We start from the raw sequence: 19,389 nt of genomic DNA, 5'->3' as shown, positions 1-19,389 counted from the left end.
GGCCATCAATCATCCCCAAATGTTTTTGGAAGAGCTGTCAGTTTGTTTTTCGCAGCTCCATGCCAATAGCTTCCCAGGTAGCGTAGTCCTGGGTACATGAAGAATCCATGAGGAGGGTTTACAGTTTGGACATGTTTCAAGATGGCCTACCCAAAAGATGGGCAAGCAAATGTTTGGACTGCTATTCCTCTGCCAAGTTGGACTGAGGTGTAAAGTTACCCACAAGCTGAGGCCAAGGTGTTTACATGACATGGGCTTGGTCAGCAGTTTGTGGTTTAGAACCAAATGGACACACTATTTGCTATTTACTGACAAAAACCATGAACCTGCTACTACTGGGACAACCACAGGTCCTGTTTTTAGATTCACACGGGGTCAGAAGGTTGTGGTATTCCAAACAGAGTCATTGTGATTAAATGAGGCACTTGCCCAGTGATTTCATTCAATGAAGTCCCATTTGATTTTCCATCTGTAGGAGGGTGAGCCCATTGACATTAAGGCCTTTGTCAAAGACCTACGTGAGATTTAGTTCGAGTATAATCCATTCAATATGTTTCTTCAAATTGCATGACAGAAGACAACAGTCATTATGACACAAAGCAATGCAAATTCAAGCCAGATGTGATATGTTGGTGTCAACGGTGCTTGAAAGCGTGTAAATAATAACTCTTCATGAACAAGTCTCATGACTTCAAAGCCTCAACTCCCTACTGCATTGACAGTCAAACCATCTTGGCTGTTATACAACCTAAAATGTCAGAGTATCAATTTTAACGGGTGAATGTCATTGGGGGAAATTAAACCATGTGTGAATGGGATTGTATTATGTGACACTTAGTACTAATCATCTCCAAAAGGTTCTGGGAAAAGTGATACTCTTCACCTTCCTGACTACTTTGGAGCTGTTGGCCAGTCATTCCCGGTGACACTTTTGCTTCCTTCTGACCTGCCAGAGCCTTTAGCTGCGGTGGCTCAGATTATGGGGAGCTGGCAACGCATAGAAAACAAGGATGGTGATGTTTCGCCATATGCACGCAATCACCAGCCTCCATGGGCATGTGCAGCCGCCAGGCCATTGAAGCTGGCCCGGCTATAAAGCCTATTAATAGAGACAGGATGACTCAGCCAAACCCACTTCTGACATTTCAGGAAAATCACCCTTTACCCTTTCATTCCGAACCTGGCACTCCCTTCCGCATTATGCCAGACAACAACTGTGGCAAGCCGAAACTGCAGGTAGAATGGTTAATCTGTTGGAAACTTGGCAAATGATATTGTGATTTTTGTTCAGGGTGTGACCCTCCTGTACATTCAAGACAGACTCCAGCGTCTTTTATTCAGCCTGGAATAAAGGTTTTGAGATGTCCGGCCTGTGGGTGGATTGATGTGACAATATCACAAGTCTAAGCTCTTTATAGTAAGCTACAGTTTAATTCACTCATGTGTCCTCCCTGCCAAATAGATCTGGAAAAACAGAGCATTCGGGGACTTTGTGTCCTTCCCATCTCCTGTGTACAAGTCGCTTCTCACTTGAGCTCATTTCCCTGGTAGAGTTTGAGGCTTATAACTGTCGAGGTTATTGTGTCTTATTTGTGTAGTTCCATTATCTCCCAGAGTGAATCCGTGACAAGAAGCAAGAAAACACATGTTGAGTAAAAGGGAGTCAAACGCAGCTGAATAGGAGAGGAGGAAGCTGAAGGAGAAAGGGAATGGATTGCCCAGAGAGGATTAGAGGATGGGAGCTGTCATAACAACATACCATTTGAGAGCGCCGGGCTCCTCTCCACCATCAAGTGGCGTCACATACATGCACAGACTCAAGCACACACTCACACAGGCAAGCTGCCAGCTGTTGACTCGACAAATTGGTAGTGTGTTCAATGGCCCCAGTTCATATGCTCAGTGGCCCTTGTCCATTTATTTGAAAATGCCTGGATGAGGGAAAGCAGCATGTCGTGGTGATTGGACTGCGAACGAGTTTTATCAAAGCCCATGTTGTTTTGCATTCCCCCCCCCCTTCCACCTTCTCTTTAGCCTTCTTCTCTAGATGTGATTTTAGCCCCGCAGCGCCTAATAAATCCTGTTTATTCTCTCTTTTCCAGGATTATTTCACAGATCTGATCACCAACGACAGCACTAACTTTTTCCGCATGTCTAAGCGCATGTACCCTCACCGCCCTGTGATGATGGTCATCAGTCACGCTGCTCCTCATGGCCCAGAGGACTCGGCTCCACAGTATGCCCAGCACTTCCCAAATGCGTCGCAGCACATGTAAGATGCATTCAGACTCACTTCATCACACGTGCACTCATCATGGTTCCTACATAGCTGCTGCTTTATGGATTTTTTATTTTTTTTATTTGAATTTTCATGATTTGGTCTGTATAACATTACAGTATTCATGAGCCTCAATCACCAGTGATGACAGGCTTCTTAGAAGCTGCTTGGAGCGATGACTTGGCAAGCGTGAAATCAAAATGATTTGTCATCCGAGAATAGCCGGGGCACATACCAATGAAGAAGATCACGGATGGCTTTTTTTCTTTTAATGGAGCACAGCGCGCATGCCAAGCCCACGTTGGCCTCCAACAACTCTCATTACTGAGTTGAGGCAGCGTTGCAGCACTGTGGGTCTTTCCATGGCAACATGCCCTGCCATCTCTTGGTGGGCCCTCCAAAAAGGCTCCCAGGATGTCCTACTCCACTGGGTGGGGGGGAGGTTGTTGTTGTAGATATAAGTTTCAAGACCGCCATTTCTGCTCAATATTCCCCTTTTCTGTTTACCAGCGCTTTCAGTGTTTCCCCACTTCCTCCCTCTCACTTTCAACCCCACCTAACATTCTCCTCTGTCTGTTTGCTCGCCCTGTCAGTCGCTCTATCTGTTATATCTCTGTGTCTGTCTGTCTCTCTGTCTTCTGTCGTTTTCTCATCCCTTGCCGCTCTCCCCACCCCTCCCTCTCCTCCTGTGAAATTCGCAAAGCACTTCCTGATCCTGTCCATATCAATCAGTACGTTCTCCCCGTGGGCTCTTGGGATGAGAGGAATGCATTGTGTGCTTGGGAGAACACCCTTTGTGACATTAATAATTTATTTTTAGCTCAAGCCTCTGGGTGAAGGGGGTGGACCTGGGGCCCGGGGGTGACTAAAGGGGTTGCCCCAGTGATTGTGCGCCTGAATATGTGGTGAGGTTACTGCGGCAGCAAACGCAGTCGGTACGGGTCGGTGTTTGTTTTGGTGTTTGTTGACATAACAGATATGGAAAAACTACTTACTGGCAGATGTTGTGGAGCAAATGTCTTTGACATATGATTGTTATTTCAAGCTGTTCCAGTTTGAGTTTGAATTGGTTCAATGGGCTTTGGTAATTCTCTACAAAAGCCATTAAGTCCCTGGTAAGGTCAACCACCAATGGAAATGTGTCTGGTCTGCCACTTTCTGTCTTTCCAGCAGATGTCGTATACCTCTAACCCCTAATGCATTGGGAAGAGACTGCGTGGCAGCAAAGGAGGAGCTGCCTCATATATCAAATGAGCGTCTCTACTTTTGACAGCAACAATAGCCGGGGAGGGTTTGACGTTAATGTCATGAACATTCCTCACTGAAAGTGTTTTTTTTACCGCGCCTCTTAGATGTCAGCCAAGCTCCTGACCTATTTTAAACACTATAGATGTAATGCGGTCCCTCAATGGCATGCCTTCTTTATAGCAGGGAGCGTATCGAAGTTATTCTGGTTGTAGCTAGTTGTTTACGGGAATGTCACTAATCCTCATGCGGGATGTGTCTACGTTAGGTTCCGTAAGGTCAGGAGGCATTCTGGGGTGAACAGCGGGCCCCTTGGGCTGCTGTAATCCAGGGCTAATGCAACAAAACACCGACGTACGTATACGTGGCAGGTGTGACCTCTCCTATGGACTGGCTTCGTTCCATTGACTTCTGCATTCCTGGTTCCCTTGTGCCCAGGGCCCCATACCTTGGTGGCCCATTGCCCAGAGACAGGTCCCTTTGTGGGGCTTATTAGACCGCCTGGCTAGGTGGGTGAAGAGTTCACCCTTCCCACAAAGCAGGCCTGAGGAGACGAAGGCAGCTCACTCAATCAGAGCCAAGCAGCTCCCAGCAGGTCTTCATTAAGTATCTCAGTCGTGATACTTGTCCAGCTGCTTATTCGGTGGTGGAACCTGTTCGTTTGTAGTTTTATTTTGGAGTGAATTCCGACAGTAATTAATTGTCGTCGTCACATTATACGCCAACGCTACTGACGACAAATATGACTATGAATTCTGGGGATAACTATATTATGCTTACAGTATGTTATTCATATACTATTTTGCTTTGAACTGCAGAAACCTTGCAGGCAGAAAGTCAACTTCATGCATTGGTCTACCATTTATCTCTCGCCTTTACTCTACAGCTAATACAGGTGAACAGCTTCTCTCAGTTCTAACTCTCCACAAACAACACTGCCTCTCCCTCCCTCCCTCTTGCTCTTTATCCACGCTTGTAATTCCCCATTTCAAATGACCATGACTTATTGAGTTTTTGGTCCAGCAGTTGTTGCAAACTTGACTTTGGGGCCTATTATTTTCTCGAGCAAGTGCCAACCCTCAAATGACTTGTCTGTGCCAAGAGCGCAGCGGAGCGGGGAGACTCTCGTCTCTGTGTGAGGGGAGAGATGGTCGGAGAGAGGTGTGGAAAAACAGCTAAGGCGCTGGCTGCTCAGTAGTAAGACATTTCCTCCAACAAACAGAGGCGCCGTTGATGCGCGGCAAACACACTGGACAATTGCGGCACCTGTTACCGAGCAGTAGGTTGTGAAAAGTACCAGACAGGTGTTTCTTGGCATCTTAAATGGAGTCCTCATCGATGTTGCGTGCTCTGATAACTCGCCATGACTATTTTCTTACTTCATCAGGAACACGCTGTACATGCATGTTCTCAATCCCAAATGTCTCCCTCCATTGTGTGTCCTCCTACTAGCACTCCCAGCTACAACTATGCCCCAAATATGGACAAACACTGGATCATGCAGTACACAGGCCCCATGAGACCCATCCACATGGAGTTCACCAACTTCCTTCATCGGAAGAGGCTGCAGACACTCATGTCTGTCGATGACTCAGTGCAGAAGGTAAGTGAAATTGGTGATGGACTTTTTTCTTTTTAGGATTTTCCTATTTCTTCCTCTGAGGCATTTTCTCTCAATGTCTGTGTCTTCTTATCGTCGCTCATTTTACTCCTTAGGTGTTTGACATGCTAGAGGAAACTGGAGAGCTGGACAACACTTACATCATCTATACAGCAGACCATGGCTACCACATTGGTCAGTTTGGATTAATCAAGGGCAAGTCGATGCCTTATGACTTTGACATCCGCGTGCCGTTCTTTCTGAGAGGGCCCAACATAGAGTCGGGGGCCGTGTAAGTCCAACTAAAATCATTATCAGAGTTTCTTAGCTTGCACATTACATTGTCTCTATGTTGTAAAGGTCAAGAATGAACTGTGCTGGGTGTGTCTTTTTTTTCTCAGTGTTTGTTCGGGTTCCTTGGTTTTGTTATCTATCATCACTGTATCTATTTCGGAAGATGAACTAAACTTCGTGTCCGTGTACTTCTTCAGAAATCCTCATCTGGTGCTGAACATTGACCTAGCCCCCACCATTCTCCACATTGCTGGGCTGGACACCCCTCCAGACATGGATGGAAAGTCCATCCTCAAGCTGTTGGAGCAGGAAAAGACTGGCAATAGGTCTGTACGGATCCATCAGGCCATGCTGTAATAGCACGGTGTGCATGTGCAACAGTACATGTGCATGTGCAACAGTCCTATTCGTTTGCCATTATTGAGAAAATGCAAATTTCCACCGCAAAAATAATTGCTTTTGCTCCAGCTGAGCTCAAACTGGGTTCGGGGGCAATTCGGTGGATTTTCCTTGGCTGCAGGACTTTTGGCTCTGATTTACTGAGGTTATTCTTCAGAGTAGAATTTGTTTGCAAGTTGAATCATTTGTTTCCCAGCAAACCGTACAAACAGTGCGCAATCTGAATAAAGCACAAAAAAGGCACAAACATGCTATTGTTAACCTATCTGCACTGTTAAAAGAAAAAACATCGACATAAACATTTCCAGGTCCACATAATCAAGTTAATGCTCAAATAGCATGTACACTGTTCCCTTGAACCCACAATGTCTTGAGCTCACTATGATCAATCATAATATTGGCTTGCTGCATGCCTGACATACTGCAACTGATGGTGAGTGCAAAGGCCATATGAATTTTATAAACTTTGTCCGTTTTGTTTTCCCAGATTCAAACCCAACCGGAAACCCAAAGTCTGGAGGGACACATTCCTGGTGGAGCGAGGGTAAACTGGGGTTCTTTATTCCCTTTCCACACCACAGGCACATCCATGTCATTGCAGAGCATTGTGTGTCACACAAAACCTGACAAAACATTTCAATGAACCCGAAATGTGCAAAAGGCTCAACGACGTTCCCTAGTCCAGCAACACAGACATTTCCCCCCCCAGTGATTTGTCTTCTGACAGACATTTCCTGACCACAGTCGGCTTGGAAGGCAGTGGCGGTGGATGAGGTTGAAATATTCAAAGTTGTTTAGTAGAGCCATAAGCGGCTGGCAAATTCTAACAGTTCACGCAAGAGGCGCCGACACATGTGTAACCAGGTCATTTGAGTCTTTGTCTTTTAAAGGGGACCTTTGCATGTTTTAAGCGCCCTAAATCTGACTTCGCCTGCTGTTCGTGCACTGGCAGGGACGGACGGAAGATAGCTAGACACACGCAAAATAAACAAAGACCAGCTAGGCTCAGGATGATGTTACCTGAGGAATGGCTGGGAGGCTCACACTCAATCCACTCACAGGACATGTCACCCGCTCCCCACGGTGAGGAATGCAGCAGCCACGCTATAGCCAACGCTTTAGAGCACACGCTCTCTCGCGAACCCTGTCGGTTCTTTATTTAACCTCGGCCTCTGCTGCCCGATATGTGCTGCAGAAAATGATACCTCCAATCTGACAGCCCGCTTTTGTCCACTTAACATGTTAAGCTGTGGTAATGCCACGGGTTCACTGACAGACACCTGACAGCTTGGAAAGAAAGAATCCCATCAAGACGTTGCATGATGCCAGGTGCCCAAGACGAAAAGGTTCAAATGAAATAAACGAGAGCGGAAAGACATGGGTAGGAAAACCAGTGGGAGAGAACAGTAACACTGGTTGAGGCCAGATTTTACGGCATGTCACGTTCTCCCATACAGCTGCTGGTTTTCCCCCACAATCATTTCCTCACAATTCCTCTTTTTTTCCCCCAAAAACCCTGTCATCTCCTTTCCACTAATTTGCTCATTTGCCAACATCTGCACCCAAGAGTACAAAAGAAGCACTCGTTAGCTGTGCATACAGATCAGGCTCCTGCTGGCGCATGTTTTTGTGACAGAAGAACTAGTTGTTCTACGGACCGCTGTGTATGAAATGAAAAGAGTGTCACCTTTGACATGTGGGGGGGCTTTAGCTCTTTTAATCCATTCCTCCATTAATCCACACTGTTCATAAAGGCTGCCAGCTTACTGAGATTAGCCTCCACAGACCTTTCGCTCTGTTACTCAAGCACTGATGTAGCAGCACACACACACACACACACACACACACACACACACACACGGAGTCGCGCTAATATTTCTGGTACAGTTCTCTCACTGCTCGATGATTTAATATCCTCACATGAGCTTACAGTACCGTTCCTCCGAACAGCTGGGGCTGACTATGTTGTTTGAGAATCTAATCATCTGCATAATGCAGCCGTCGGGGAGTGACATGGACAACAACTGTTGGCTCTTTAATCACCCTTGGCTGAAAGGGGTCGAGACTACAGCCAAGCCGGTGTGTGAACGTTGGCTGTTTTCCCCCCTGGAACAGAGCGCTAGACCGGATTGTGCAAGACAACGGCCCTAGTCTTGCAGGGCACAGGTTGTTCTGTGCGTCGATGTCGCCGCCATTCTGTCTGTGGGTCGCAGGGTATAGCCAGGCCATGTTGGCAGATAGTTGGGGGTTAGTGGAGGTTGGCATGGCCTCAGCAGAGACTCAGCCATGCCTTGTGGTAGTAGCAGAGGAGAAAAGAGGGGGGGGGCAGTGCAGTTGAACGGTCGAACAGCTTGGCCTGGAGCTGAGCAGTGAGGCTGCGCTACATGGCCAGACCCTCTGGCACACAAAGATGCTTCATAACGTGTCCTTTCACTGGTCGTGACCACGAGAAGCACACAGTGACAGAAAGTAACACAACAGGAAACAGTGACTTCAACCTTCAGCTCAGTTCAGCGATACTTTCATCATTTAATAGCATATTGACTCGCTGAATAAGTCTGTTTGTTGATGCTGATTTGTTCTTCGTTGTGCAGAAAGATCCTGAGGAAGAAGGAAGACTCGGTGAACACTCAGCACACCAACAGCCTGCCCAAGTACAAGAAGGTCAAAGAGACTTGCCAGCAGGCCGAATTCCAGACACCCTGCGAACAGCCTGGACAGGTAACACCAACACACCCATGTGCAAATGAAATGAGCCCCTGATACCCACCAAGGAATGTTCTTTTCAGTTCTTCTCTGTAACTGTGATGAGTACCACTCTTGATGTGGCCCGTTGAGCTGTTCCACAGAGCCAAAAAGTGAAACAGCCATTTAAAGTGCATCAGTTGGTTGATAATTGGATCCTTTTGCACAGTTTTGTTAATGTGTTGGTGCTTTCCCCCTTTCATCCATGCCCATTAAACAGCCAAGTGGTACAGTATGTGGCCTTGCAGCACACAGACCAGAACAATACAAATTGTTACAAGTTTTGAGTTAGCGTTAAATGACAGCCAGGGTTTCTGATGGGCTGACTAATGCAGTCCAGATCCAGTTTATGGGCACATAAGTGTGTATGAAGCAATCCGTTATTAAAGACGGCGATGGAGCAATTCCAGCCGAGCTCAGCAGTGTGTTGTGCGATTGCACGCGAGGCTTGTGAATACAGTTGCATGTATGTGTGTCTGCACCTGTAATAGTGCACACAGCATTTGCAGCAGTAACCATTTACAGCGTAGGTCACAATATGTTGCTGCGTGTCATGCAGGATACGGTTTGGTCCTAAGTGGCCCGTCTGGCATGATTTAACATGACCTCCCAGTGAGCGGCCTGAAAGCCTGCGGTGTTTGTCTTACAAAATTACAGGGGAGATGTTACTCACAAACAGCCGGCAAGTGCTTCATCGCTCGTCTTCATTTTGTTCTTGTCTCTCTTTTTTCCAGCTGGTTTTCTGCATTTTACAGTTGATCTCCCTGTTGCAGTTTAACAAAAACTGAAGCATCGGGGTCTTCAACGAGGACATTCAACCTCTTGAGAGGAGTTTTTTTAAAGTCTTGGAAGTTGCTGCCTTTTGAATATGACAGCATGAAGTCTTTTTGTTCACAGAGCAAAGCCTCTGTTGTGTTTAGTTATAAACGGCATAGGTTTGTTATGGGCACACCAGATTTACTCACGAGGGACAGAGACAGATCTTTGTTACTGTGGAGTTTTGGGGGGGTGCATACTTTGGGTCTTCCACTATCTGCTCATGTTTCAGCGTGCACGGTCATCCATGTCTGCTCCGGACTAACCGCTCCCCATCCTCCGCGCTTCTCATCCATCTTTGCTGACCTGCTGCTGCTGCAATGGCACAGGAGGGAGAGTGAGAGAGAAGCATAAAAAGGCCGACTATTTTCATCCCTGAGTGACAATACCCCTCTCTCTCTCTCTCTCTCTCGCTCTCGCTCTCGCTCTCTCTCTCTCTCTCTCTCTCTCTCTCGTGTCTTGTCCAATGCTGATGTAACCGCTTTGTTTAGCCCGCAAGCTATTCGTCACCATGTGAGCCTCCCAGAAGAAACCCGAGCTGCCTCATGGCCCTTTGTTTGGCCTTTCGTTCCCACACTCACCACCGATCATCAGCACTGCGCTCTACAGATGTGTCTCATCCATTTATACGAGACCTCACCAGCGACACTACTCACAGCTTTCTTTTCCAAGTGGGAATACATGTTGAGGAGGACGGAAGATGTAGGCAAGTGCGTGGACATGTATTGATACAGTTACGCTGGTGACGCACTTGGCACAGACGTACCCCGTGTGAGAGTGATAGGGGTTTCCTCTTTGTTTTCTAGACACCAGACAGCCTCAATTCATCTCACGCGGTCGTTTTGGTTTGTCGTTCCTGCTGCTTTTGGATGCCATTCTTTCCCACAGGCTGCGATTTTCCTGATGTATCTCACAGAAGTATGTGTTCCTCGAGGAGTTTCTGAGATTGAGACAGAGGCTTTTGTCTGAGATTGAGTTTTTCACTTATTAGTGGCTCTGCGTGACAGTCCGCTCATTGTTAAAGAAACATGGACATTTCCAAAAGGGATACAGCTCAAGGACACTTCAGATTTACACAAAGAAATCAGGTTAGCCAGAGAGACTATTGTTTCGCCCCGTTTATTTTCTGCTGTGGTTGTCGTTGTGCAGAAATGGCATTGTGTGGAGGAGATCACAGGGAAATGGAGGATACAGAAGTGCAAAGGCGGTTCCAAAGAAGGCTCCAGGAAGAGGGCCCGCAGCCTGAAGCCCCGCAGCAGTTATGACAACAGAGAAAGGGGCTGTGACTGTGGGGACACGCTCCTCAACCCCTCCAGAACCGACCGCCGTTCCCACCGCCAGTTATCTGCCTCATCAGGCCATCGTGAGTATACGTCAATCTTTCTTTTTTACTTACAACATTGCATGATGTCTGTCTGTCGAAAGGAAATCTGCATCGGCTCAAGCCTTGACCTCCTGCTACTGATTATTCACGCTCTTAAGGGGAGGCGAGCAAACCTCCTGCTATTTGTTCTGTGGATGTTGTCTTGAGTGTGCGCGCGGTTGGGATTGTGCTTTTGAATGGTTTGATGCCCTCTAGTGTTGCTTAGAAAAGGTGCAGCTGATGTGTGAACACCGAGGAGCTTTTAAGATGCAAGATGAGTTGAACATTGGGGGTTTGATGCGTCAGGAACACTGAAATAAGGAGTTCATGACTGAAATTGGCACATAAAAGCATTGCTTGACTCGAGTTTTGTATCGTTTTTGTAGGTTTTCGTCCTCGTTTTGTCCACACCCGGCAGACCAGGTCCCTGTCTGTGGAGTTCGAAGGTCAGATATATGACATCGACCTCCAAGCAGATGACCAGTCTGCAGTCCGCCGCCGCGTCATCTCAAAGCGCCACTACAACCCAGAAGACCCCGAGTTTCACTTGGGGTCAGATGACCGTTCGGAGGAAATGCTGGCGGATGATACCAATGCCGTGGGATACCCAAACTCTGTGAAAGTTACCCACAAGTAAGAAGGCAGCTTCCCTTCAGTATCGCAGCCATGACTTCACATGCAGATGCACTGTATGTCTTTCAAAAGAGCAGCGTGTGACAAGTTCCTCTGCATCTGTTCCAGGTGTTATATCTTGATGAATGACAGTGTTCATTGTGAAAGAGAAATCTACCAGTCCTCTAGAGCCTGGAAAGACCACAAGAGCTATGTGGACCAGGAGGTGAGTGTACGAAGCTCAGAATCTCGGACCATACGCCTCACACACACACACACACACACACACACACACACACACACATTCTCCAGGTTACTGATGTTGTCAGTGGTCAAGGATTTGTCTGAATAGTTCACTGTAATTGATAGTATTTGTCGCATATTTAATTCCAGATCGAAGCACTTCAAGACAAAATCAAAAACCTCCGTGAAGTAAGAGGCCACCTGAAGAGGACGCGGCCAGATGAGTGCGACTGTGGGAAGAAGAGGTTCGTCATTTGCGTTTTTTACCTCAAAAATACCTTTCTCTCTTTCATGTTATTTCCAAACACAATGCAAGTTATCGTGACTTGTTTGAGGCCTGATGCAAAACCCCCTATTGGAGTCCTTAGTCTCTGTTTCTGTTTGCAAAAAAAACAGCTATTTTAGCAAAGGAGACAGAAACAAGGCAGAGAGGTTGAAGAGCAGGAATGGTCAACTCCATCCGTTTAAGTGAGTTTCCCCTTTAATTATGAGTTTGCCGCATTGAGATTCACCCCTTTCCTTGTTAATGAACACTGACCATGATTTGCATCCGATCAAGTGTGAAAAAGATTGTATGTCATGACGCTTAACTGTACATTCTTGCTGAATATCTGCATGGTCACTGCATGTCAGCTGAACCTTAAAGCTCACATTCATTCAGATGATTTTGTAGATCCCGGATGAGTCCAGCATGTGTGTGTGTTTCTAGATGTGTACTGTGATGTGTTGCTGTTTGTCTAGAAATGTTCTTTGTTTGGTCCCTGAATGGCGTTTAAATGACAATGCAGATGCATGGCCAGGGATTTTTGTTATTATTGTTTTTTTTGTGTGTGTGTGTGTGTGTATCTGGAAGTGATTGAGTGTATGGAAAGACGGAATGACTCAACAGAGGGGGGGAAATCAGTCGATCCCTCAAACACGGTGATCAACTTACACCAGGAAACATTGGAAACAGATTGTGCCGATACAAAGCAGCTGTTTTCTCGCCGTGCCTGTTCTGTGTTCAGGCCGGGAGGAAGAGGGGACAGTGGCTAGAATGTCATGCCAGAGAAAATTGGACCTAGTGAGAGCTTAAACATGAAAGTAAACAGGCTGTCATCTTCTGGCATCGGCGAGGCCTTCTGGAAGTCCCCTCCGGAATCCTCCACCACTGCGGTTACTGGCATTAGAGCGGGGCAGGGGGCTGATGTCATCTTTGCATCCACGCTTGTTTTGTAATTCTCTCACGTTTCTACTCGCAGGGAGCCAGCGCACGAACTCGACGGGAAGGCCCAGTTGTACATCGAGATCCGCAGAAGAAAGAAGGAAAGGAAGGAAAAGAAACGGCAGAGGAAAGGAGACGACTGCAGCCTGCCCGGCCTCACCTGCTTCACACATAACAATGACCACTGGCAGACTGCTCCTCTCTGGACGTGTATGTACATCGACTTCAAGCTCATTTGACAATGGATTATTTGTGAGGCCTGTTAAGATATTTGTTCGTGGTTGAGGTGGAATTGACTGCAATTCCAATGAATCTTGATTCCTGTCCAGTGGGGGGATTCTGCGCGTGCACCAGCTCCAACAACAACACCTACTGGTGCTTGAGAACCATCAACGAGACCCACAACACGCTGTTCTGCGAGTTCTCCACTGGCTTCCTGGAGTACTTTGATCTCAACAGTGACCCCTACCAGGTGGGTGAACAGCTGCTTCCAGGCATGCGGCTGTGAAAACTGTCATCTCGGAAGTTTAGAAACGTGCAATTTACATCCGGCCCTTTGTTTGGAGATGGCTGAAGATTTAAAAGTAACACCATGACACGAAAACAACATTCTTTGTGTGATTGTTCAACTTCTGTGTGTGTGTGTGTGTTGTGCCTGTGCAGCTGACCAACGCGGTGTACACGGTGGATCGGGACGTGCTGAACTCTCTCCATGCCCAGCTGATGGAGATGAGGAGCTGTCAGGGTTACAAGCAGTGTAACCCTCGCCCAAAAGGCCAGGACACAGGTGAAGATGCCCACTTTCTGCACGTGTATTGATCCCCAGTTAGCTGTCCACAACATGTATGGACGTGTGGACATGTTATGCCAACGGTGACTGAAACAGATTTCTCACACAGAAGAATTGAACCGGTTAAAGTCTCGACCAGATTATTAAATTCAAATGAGTTCAATGAACGCTTGAATTAGCGATATGAATGTATGGAAGTCTAGTCTTCTGCCGTGTTTCCAGTCTGTTTCAGTCTCAGTGGTGTGTGTATTTGCACATGGCTGCATGTGTTGATGACCCTCCTCACTGATGTATGCTGGGATTCCAGGAGGAGGTCAAGGAATCTTCACAGTGTGTCTTTTGTGTTCAACGTTCTCTTCATAAGGACACACACTAAGTCCTCTCTTTCTCAGCCCAGGACCTTCCACTCTTCCCCCACTTACTGTACAAATACTTAGTTTTTTACTGAGGATTTTTCAATAAAATCGGGCCACGTCCCCCGTTGTGACTCACTGAGTGTTAGAGATATTATTTGGAGGGCGCTGTCATCGAGGCAGTTGAGGCTGTCATTTCATTTTGGGCCCGTTCCTGCGTCACTGCCATAATCAGCCACAATGTATTTTTTATTTATTTTTTTAACGACCACCAAGCGTCCTCACTGAGCAGACGTCCCAGCAAAACGGAGGTGGTTAACAAGCGACGCAGTGATGACGGAAGCCTGTATGGCAGAGCCGTAAGCGTTCGTGTGTGGCATGAACTGGCTGCGTCGTTTATGTCCTGAGGATAAAAAAAAACAAAAAACAAAAAACTCAGTCTGTAATTACCAGCTGGAGAGTGGGGAGCACTGGAGCGGCCAAGCTGCTCTGAGGAAACTGATTGTGTTTCAGCGCTGGCACGGCGGACTTGTCAAAGCCGTGCCAGCGCATGTCACACAGCAGCCGAGCATCTCTCACTTTGACCGGCTGCCCGTGCTCGGCTGTGATGCCAGCTCCCCGGACCAATGAAATCGCTTGTTGTGGCTCCACCAAAAGTGATGTTTTTGTTGGAAGAACAGGATTATTAGACGATTACTATCTGGTGAAATGGATCTAACGTTTACTTGCCTCTATTTGCGGAGTGTGACTTAACCATCGCGACCGCCTGACTGGATAACCTTCTGTGTTTTGCTTTGAAGGGGAAACCCCCGTTGAACTCTACACCTCACAAAACACTGAACAATCATCGTCTCCATCCAGCCCAATCGTATGACCTTTCAAACTTTTCCTCCCCGTTTTTCCTTCTATTCAAATCCAAAAATCTCTTTCCTCGTCATTCCTCCCTCCTGATTCTGATCGTCGGATAATTGCATTTCTCCATAGGGAGTCGCAGCTGTGCATGAAGACCTCTTCAGTGTGAATGACCGATTTATTTCCCTCCCGTATCTCCCTGATTCAGAGCATTAACAATCGATTGCTTTTATTTTTCCGATCAGGAGGTAAAGATGGAGGAAGCTATGAGCCACACAGGTATCCACCAATTTTTGTTTCTCTTCAGTGGCTTCTTCTTTAACACCTGCATGGGCCGAATTGCCTCATTCCCACTAATCCATCCATCCACGGAGCTGCTGGCGCTTAATCTGTGGCTGCATGCTGGGGGACACGCTTTATTTTTTTTTTACCTCATTAAAGCACATTCATCATTCATTTGTTGTCACCTCTGTGCAAACAATCTGCCTTCGCTGTTATCTGCAGGGTACAATCAGTCTGAACATATTACAGATACTCCCTGCTGCATATTTTCTCAGCTTTGCTTGAGAGTGCAACATTTAAAGCGGTTACCCCGGCTAAATATAAATTAGGAGGTCTCAGAGGTGCTGAATCTGTGCTTCTACTTGAGACCCAAGCATCAAGTGCACGTGGATGACAATGCATGATACTGTATCAACCCACCTCATGCATCTCATTCTACATGAAAGCTTAAAGGAGTAGTGAGACATTTTGGCCAAAAAGATCAACACTACTCTCGAATCTGTACGCTAAATATGGAGCTTTAGTCCACAGCTGGTTAGTTTAGCAATTATCAAATGCTAATTAATTCACTTTTTACAAAAAAAACCTGCGTAATTTGCCTCTATGTCCAACCATCTTCATCCTCCCGCTGCAGTATGAGTCTGATCGCACAAGGAAAGCCAACCTAAAGTGGCACTGATGCTTCTTTTCCTCAGCTTTAACTTGCCGACATCAAACTGACTCTTTTTTTTCCTGCAATTTTCTTTTATTTATGTCTTTTTCTGATATTCTTTTGAATTCCATTATGATTTTGTGTGGGCTTCCACCATTCAGCAGCAAGCTCCCTTTCTCGTTGTTTCCTGAGCATCTTCCTTTGTTGATCACCTTTTCTGAGTCCTCTGCTGTTAAATTATTTTATTCCAGGTTGCCTGACTTTGCATTTCAATCCAGTGCAGACCTTTCATGAACTACGCCACTCCATTTTTTTCTTTCATGTGCAGATCATTATGTCAGTCTGTTATGTATCATTTCATATTTTTCATTTCAGTCTGTCTCTCTTATGTGAATTTCTAAGGCCGCATGTGTTTGCACTACTCGTGGCTTGAGCTTAGTGTGGGCGCTGTGTTTGTCTAATGCTGCTTTGCAGTGTGTGTGTGTGTGTGTGTGTGTGTGTGTGTGTGTGTGTGTGTGTGTGTGTGTGTGTGTGTGTGTGTGTGTGTGTGTGTGTGTGTGTGTGTGTGTGTGTGTGTGTGTGTGTGTGTGTGTGTGTGTGTGTGTGTGTGTGTGTGTGTGTGTGTGTGTTGCTTGGGGTCTCGACCCCTATGCAACTGGCTGCTGTAGAGAGAGCCGGAGGCTGGGCATTGCTGCATGGTGTCTGACTCCTTCTTCTTCTTTCTGCAGCAGATTCTCACCGTCTTGTTTCTTTCTGTTTGGCAGCACACAGACAATATGGGACGGACGACAGGGTTAAGCTGCCCAACTTGACAGACGAGGAGGTGAACTGGCAGGGACTGGAGGATCTGTATAGCATGAACGAAAGCCTTTATGAATGTAGGCCTGACTACAGCCCCGGCCCAGACAACTGGGTCAACTTCCGGAAGGATATAGATAATATGTTTGCACTGCGACACGTTTTTAACAAATTCAACCGAACCCATGACGACTCCACCCTGCCAGAGCTGGGCTCCGGGGCCGGGGGTGGAGGCTTTGAAGAGGGCAGCGGGGAGGAGCCGGCCTCAGCCGGCGACGTCTGGCCATTCCCGGCCACAGAGGCTCGCCACACCACGCCCGCCCCCAGCAAAACGCCGTCAGCACCACCCGCACCCAGGCAACTGGAACCTGTTGTCAACGACCTCCCCGAGAGGCCTGTGATGTCATCACCATCGGGTCCAAGAAGAGACGGGCTCATCTTCCAGAGCGACATGTGGGCACCGCAGCTGGAGGAGCTGGAAGGGGAGATGTTTAGCGGGAACGGCGTGACGGAGCTGGAGACTCGACACGACAACCTGCTGAGCGCTCACAACAGCCTGCAGGCCCAGCTGGAGCCCGGCCTGGGCCTCGGAGAAGAGGACATTTTCCAGGCCCAGGGCTACCTCCCTTTCTCCCCGCAGACGTTGAGGCCCAAGGTGCAGGCCAGCACCACCCGGAGCCCCCCCACCACACAGACTAGTGTCGGGTTGGTAGTGCAGGTGCTGCCTCAGTCCACGCTGCCCCTCACCTTGGACTACGAGGGCAGCGGTTCTCTGCCTCAACCCTCCAATCAGACCCTCTGAATCCGACGCATGCGCTGATTCAGCATACAGACAGTTATTGGGAGATGAGCGTGCCGAGAGCAACGGCAAGTGATGCCACCTCAGTCAGTCCGAGTTGTATAATGAGTATTAAAGTTATTTATTTTTTTACAGGTGCCTACTAGTAAACAGTGTTATGTTCATGTTTTTTCAAATATATATAATTAGAAAAAAGAAAAAGCCTTAATGCAGCTAAACTTAAGTGTCGGGATTAAAAGTGATTAATTCCGCATGGATAACACCATTGATGTTTTTAATATGTTTTTATGAAAAACAAGTGCGAGTGGTGAAACCATATCAACATCTGAATGAGTAGTTCGCAGTAGTCAGCTTTAAAGTCTATGCATCATAAACCTGCCCAGTCACTGGACGCTTCATCAGTACAGTACTCGCTCTATATTCATAAAAAGGTACTTTTCCACGTGATGACCCTGTTTGAAGTCTGTGTCCATGTGTAAAATTTAGATTTTATAAAAAGATTATTTCCTACCAACTCGTTTGTTTTTAAACTAAGACCAGAACTGGATTGTCACTTGTGAAAAAGTTCCAGAATCAACATCTGTTTCACAAATAACTCTTTTAAATAAAATGTGTTTTTAATATTGCCGAATGACAACATTCTTTGCATTTGTTTCACCTCTCTGTCATACAGCATTAATAGTATCAGAGAGTTTAGACAATCATAGGACAGTTAACAGTAAGTAAAGTACAGACAGCTCGAGTTACGTTTGTCACGGAATCTTATTTTCAGTAAAGTTATTCCAAATCGCAAGCAAAATGCTGACACAATCACCAAGGACTAGAACGTGTTTGTTTTTAATGGAGATGTCGCCAATGCCTCATGTGCTGTATGATGTGGAGCTTCTGATAATCCGACAGTGAAGCGCTGCACATGGCCAATTCATTTTGAATGTAACTGCGCAGTCTAAGAACGCGTTATAGGACAGCACACTGTGCTCTATGACGGTAAAATACTCTGCAGACGTTGCATAAAGTAGTCCCATGTTGAACCTTTATGCCTGTAGTTCATCTGTACCTTCTGGGTAGAATACGGTTCTGCAAAAAACCGAGGCTGTCCTTTTCTTTCTTGGCAGTGTGTGTGTGTGTGTAGGTGTGTGTGTGTGTGTGTGTGTGTGTGTGTGTAGGTGTGTGTACAAAGTGTTAGAACAACTCTGGTTTCAGGAAAGCCACGAAGCTGTTAAATAAACCCTTTCAACCTTCCCTGTGACGTTTCCGTTGTAACTTTTTGTCGCACCACATATCCATGACGCTCTGCAATAATTCATCCATCCGAGTCCAGCGTTTTTATCTTTTTTTAAACTTTTTATGACAAATATCAGGTATTCAAGGCATTTGTAAACCAAGAGTTGACAAACATCAATCAGACCTCTGCTCCCGAGGAACAAAAGCGATCAGAGCTCGACTTTCAGAATACAGCTTCTACAGTCAACCCCAAGTCACGTGTCAGTAGTAGTCCAGGCTGAACAGCAGGACACAGAATACCAAGTGTCCAGTAACAGTAGTGTCCAATACCGATCCGTGTGCCATCGCTGCATGAGTCTTTACCCTCCACTGTTCTAGCAGCGAAGTCTAGATAAAAGCTGCAATCTACATTTTAAACATTTTTATTCAAACATGTTCATTTAGTATTTTATCAGAACAGTATTTCATAAGCGGCCACATTAGTAAGTGAATATAAGAAATACTTATTTGTAAAATGACTCTGCATGGATCTATAATCCCACATCGGTATTCTTCTTTTTGAAGCCGTGGAATGGTAGAGATTCCCCCCCCCCCCCCCCCCCCCCCATGATGAACTCAACCCTTCCCGTGTGAATAATACTGTTCAGGCACAACGAGACAAATCCTCTGTTTTGAGTAGTTGTGAGTCATTTACAACCCTTTTTTTCATTTTAAACTACAATATCATGGGTAAATTCATAAATATGCTCCGAGCTATGCGCGAGCTCAGTAATACGCTTCATTTGATTTCTCAATATTTACACAACGATCACTTATGAATATGTAAATTGAGGTACTAAG

General features: G+C 46.5%; 1 protein-coding gene across 2 annotated transcripts in view; it reads left to right on the top strand.

Moving 5' to 3' along the window:
* Positions 1 to 16,656, top strand: part of sulf1 (sulfatase 1) — a gene marked incomplete at its 3' end in the record, with an annotated part of 31,061 nt that extends 14,405 nt beyond the window's left edge. Inside the window, exons 5-20 of one of the 2 annotated variants that reach the window (XM_079292414.1) lie at positions 2,103 to 2,272; positions 4,976 to 5,126; positions 5,240 to 5,415; positions 5,615 to 5,743; positions 6,304 to 6,360; positions 8,411 to 8,537; positions 10,527 to 10,740; positions 11,127 to 11,373; positions 11,482 to 11,578; positions 11,746 to 11,840; positions 11,992 to 12,063; positions 12,837 to 13,009; positions 13,129 to 13,271; positions 13,463 to 13,586; positions 15,040 to 15,073; positions 16,493 to 16,656. In XM_079292414.1, the coding sequence (XP_079148540.1) occupies positions 2,103 to 2,272; positions 4,976 to 5,126; positions 5,240 to 5,415; positions 5,615 to 5,743; positions 6,304 to 6,360; positions 8,411 to 8,537; positions 10,527 to 10,740; positions 11,127 to 11,373; positions 11,482 to 11,578; positions 11,746 to 11,840; positions 11,992 to 12,063; positions 12,837 to 13,009; positions 13,129 to 13,271; positions 13,463 to 13,586; positions 15,040 to 15,073; positions 16,493 to 16,526 (2,043 nt within the window). Of the gene's footprint in view, positions 1 to 2,102; positions 2,273 to 4,975; positions 5,127 to 5,239; positions 5,416 to 5,614; positions 5,744 to 6,303; positions 6,365 to 8,410; positions 8,538 to 10,526; positions 10,741 to 11,126; positions 11,374 to 11,481; positions 11,579 to 11,745; positions 11,841 to 11,991; positions 12,064 to 12,836; positions 13,010 to 13,128; positions 13,272 to 13,462; positions 13,587 to 15,039; positions 15,074 to 16,492 lie in introns of those variants that run through there. The other variant, XM_079292415.1, reaches the window with a different exon arrangement.
* Between the last annotated feature and the right edge of the window lie 2,733 nt (positions 16,657 to 19,389).

The sequence above is a fragment of the Melanostigma gelatinosum genome (assembly GCF_949748355.1).
Source record: "Melanostigma gelatinosum genome assembly, chromosome: 20".
NCBI lineage: Eukaryota > Metazoa > Chordata > Actinopteri > Perciformes > Zoarcidae > Melanostigma > Melanostigma gelatinosum.
This window is presented reverse-complemented; position numbering and strand designations above follow the sequence as displayed.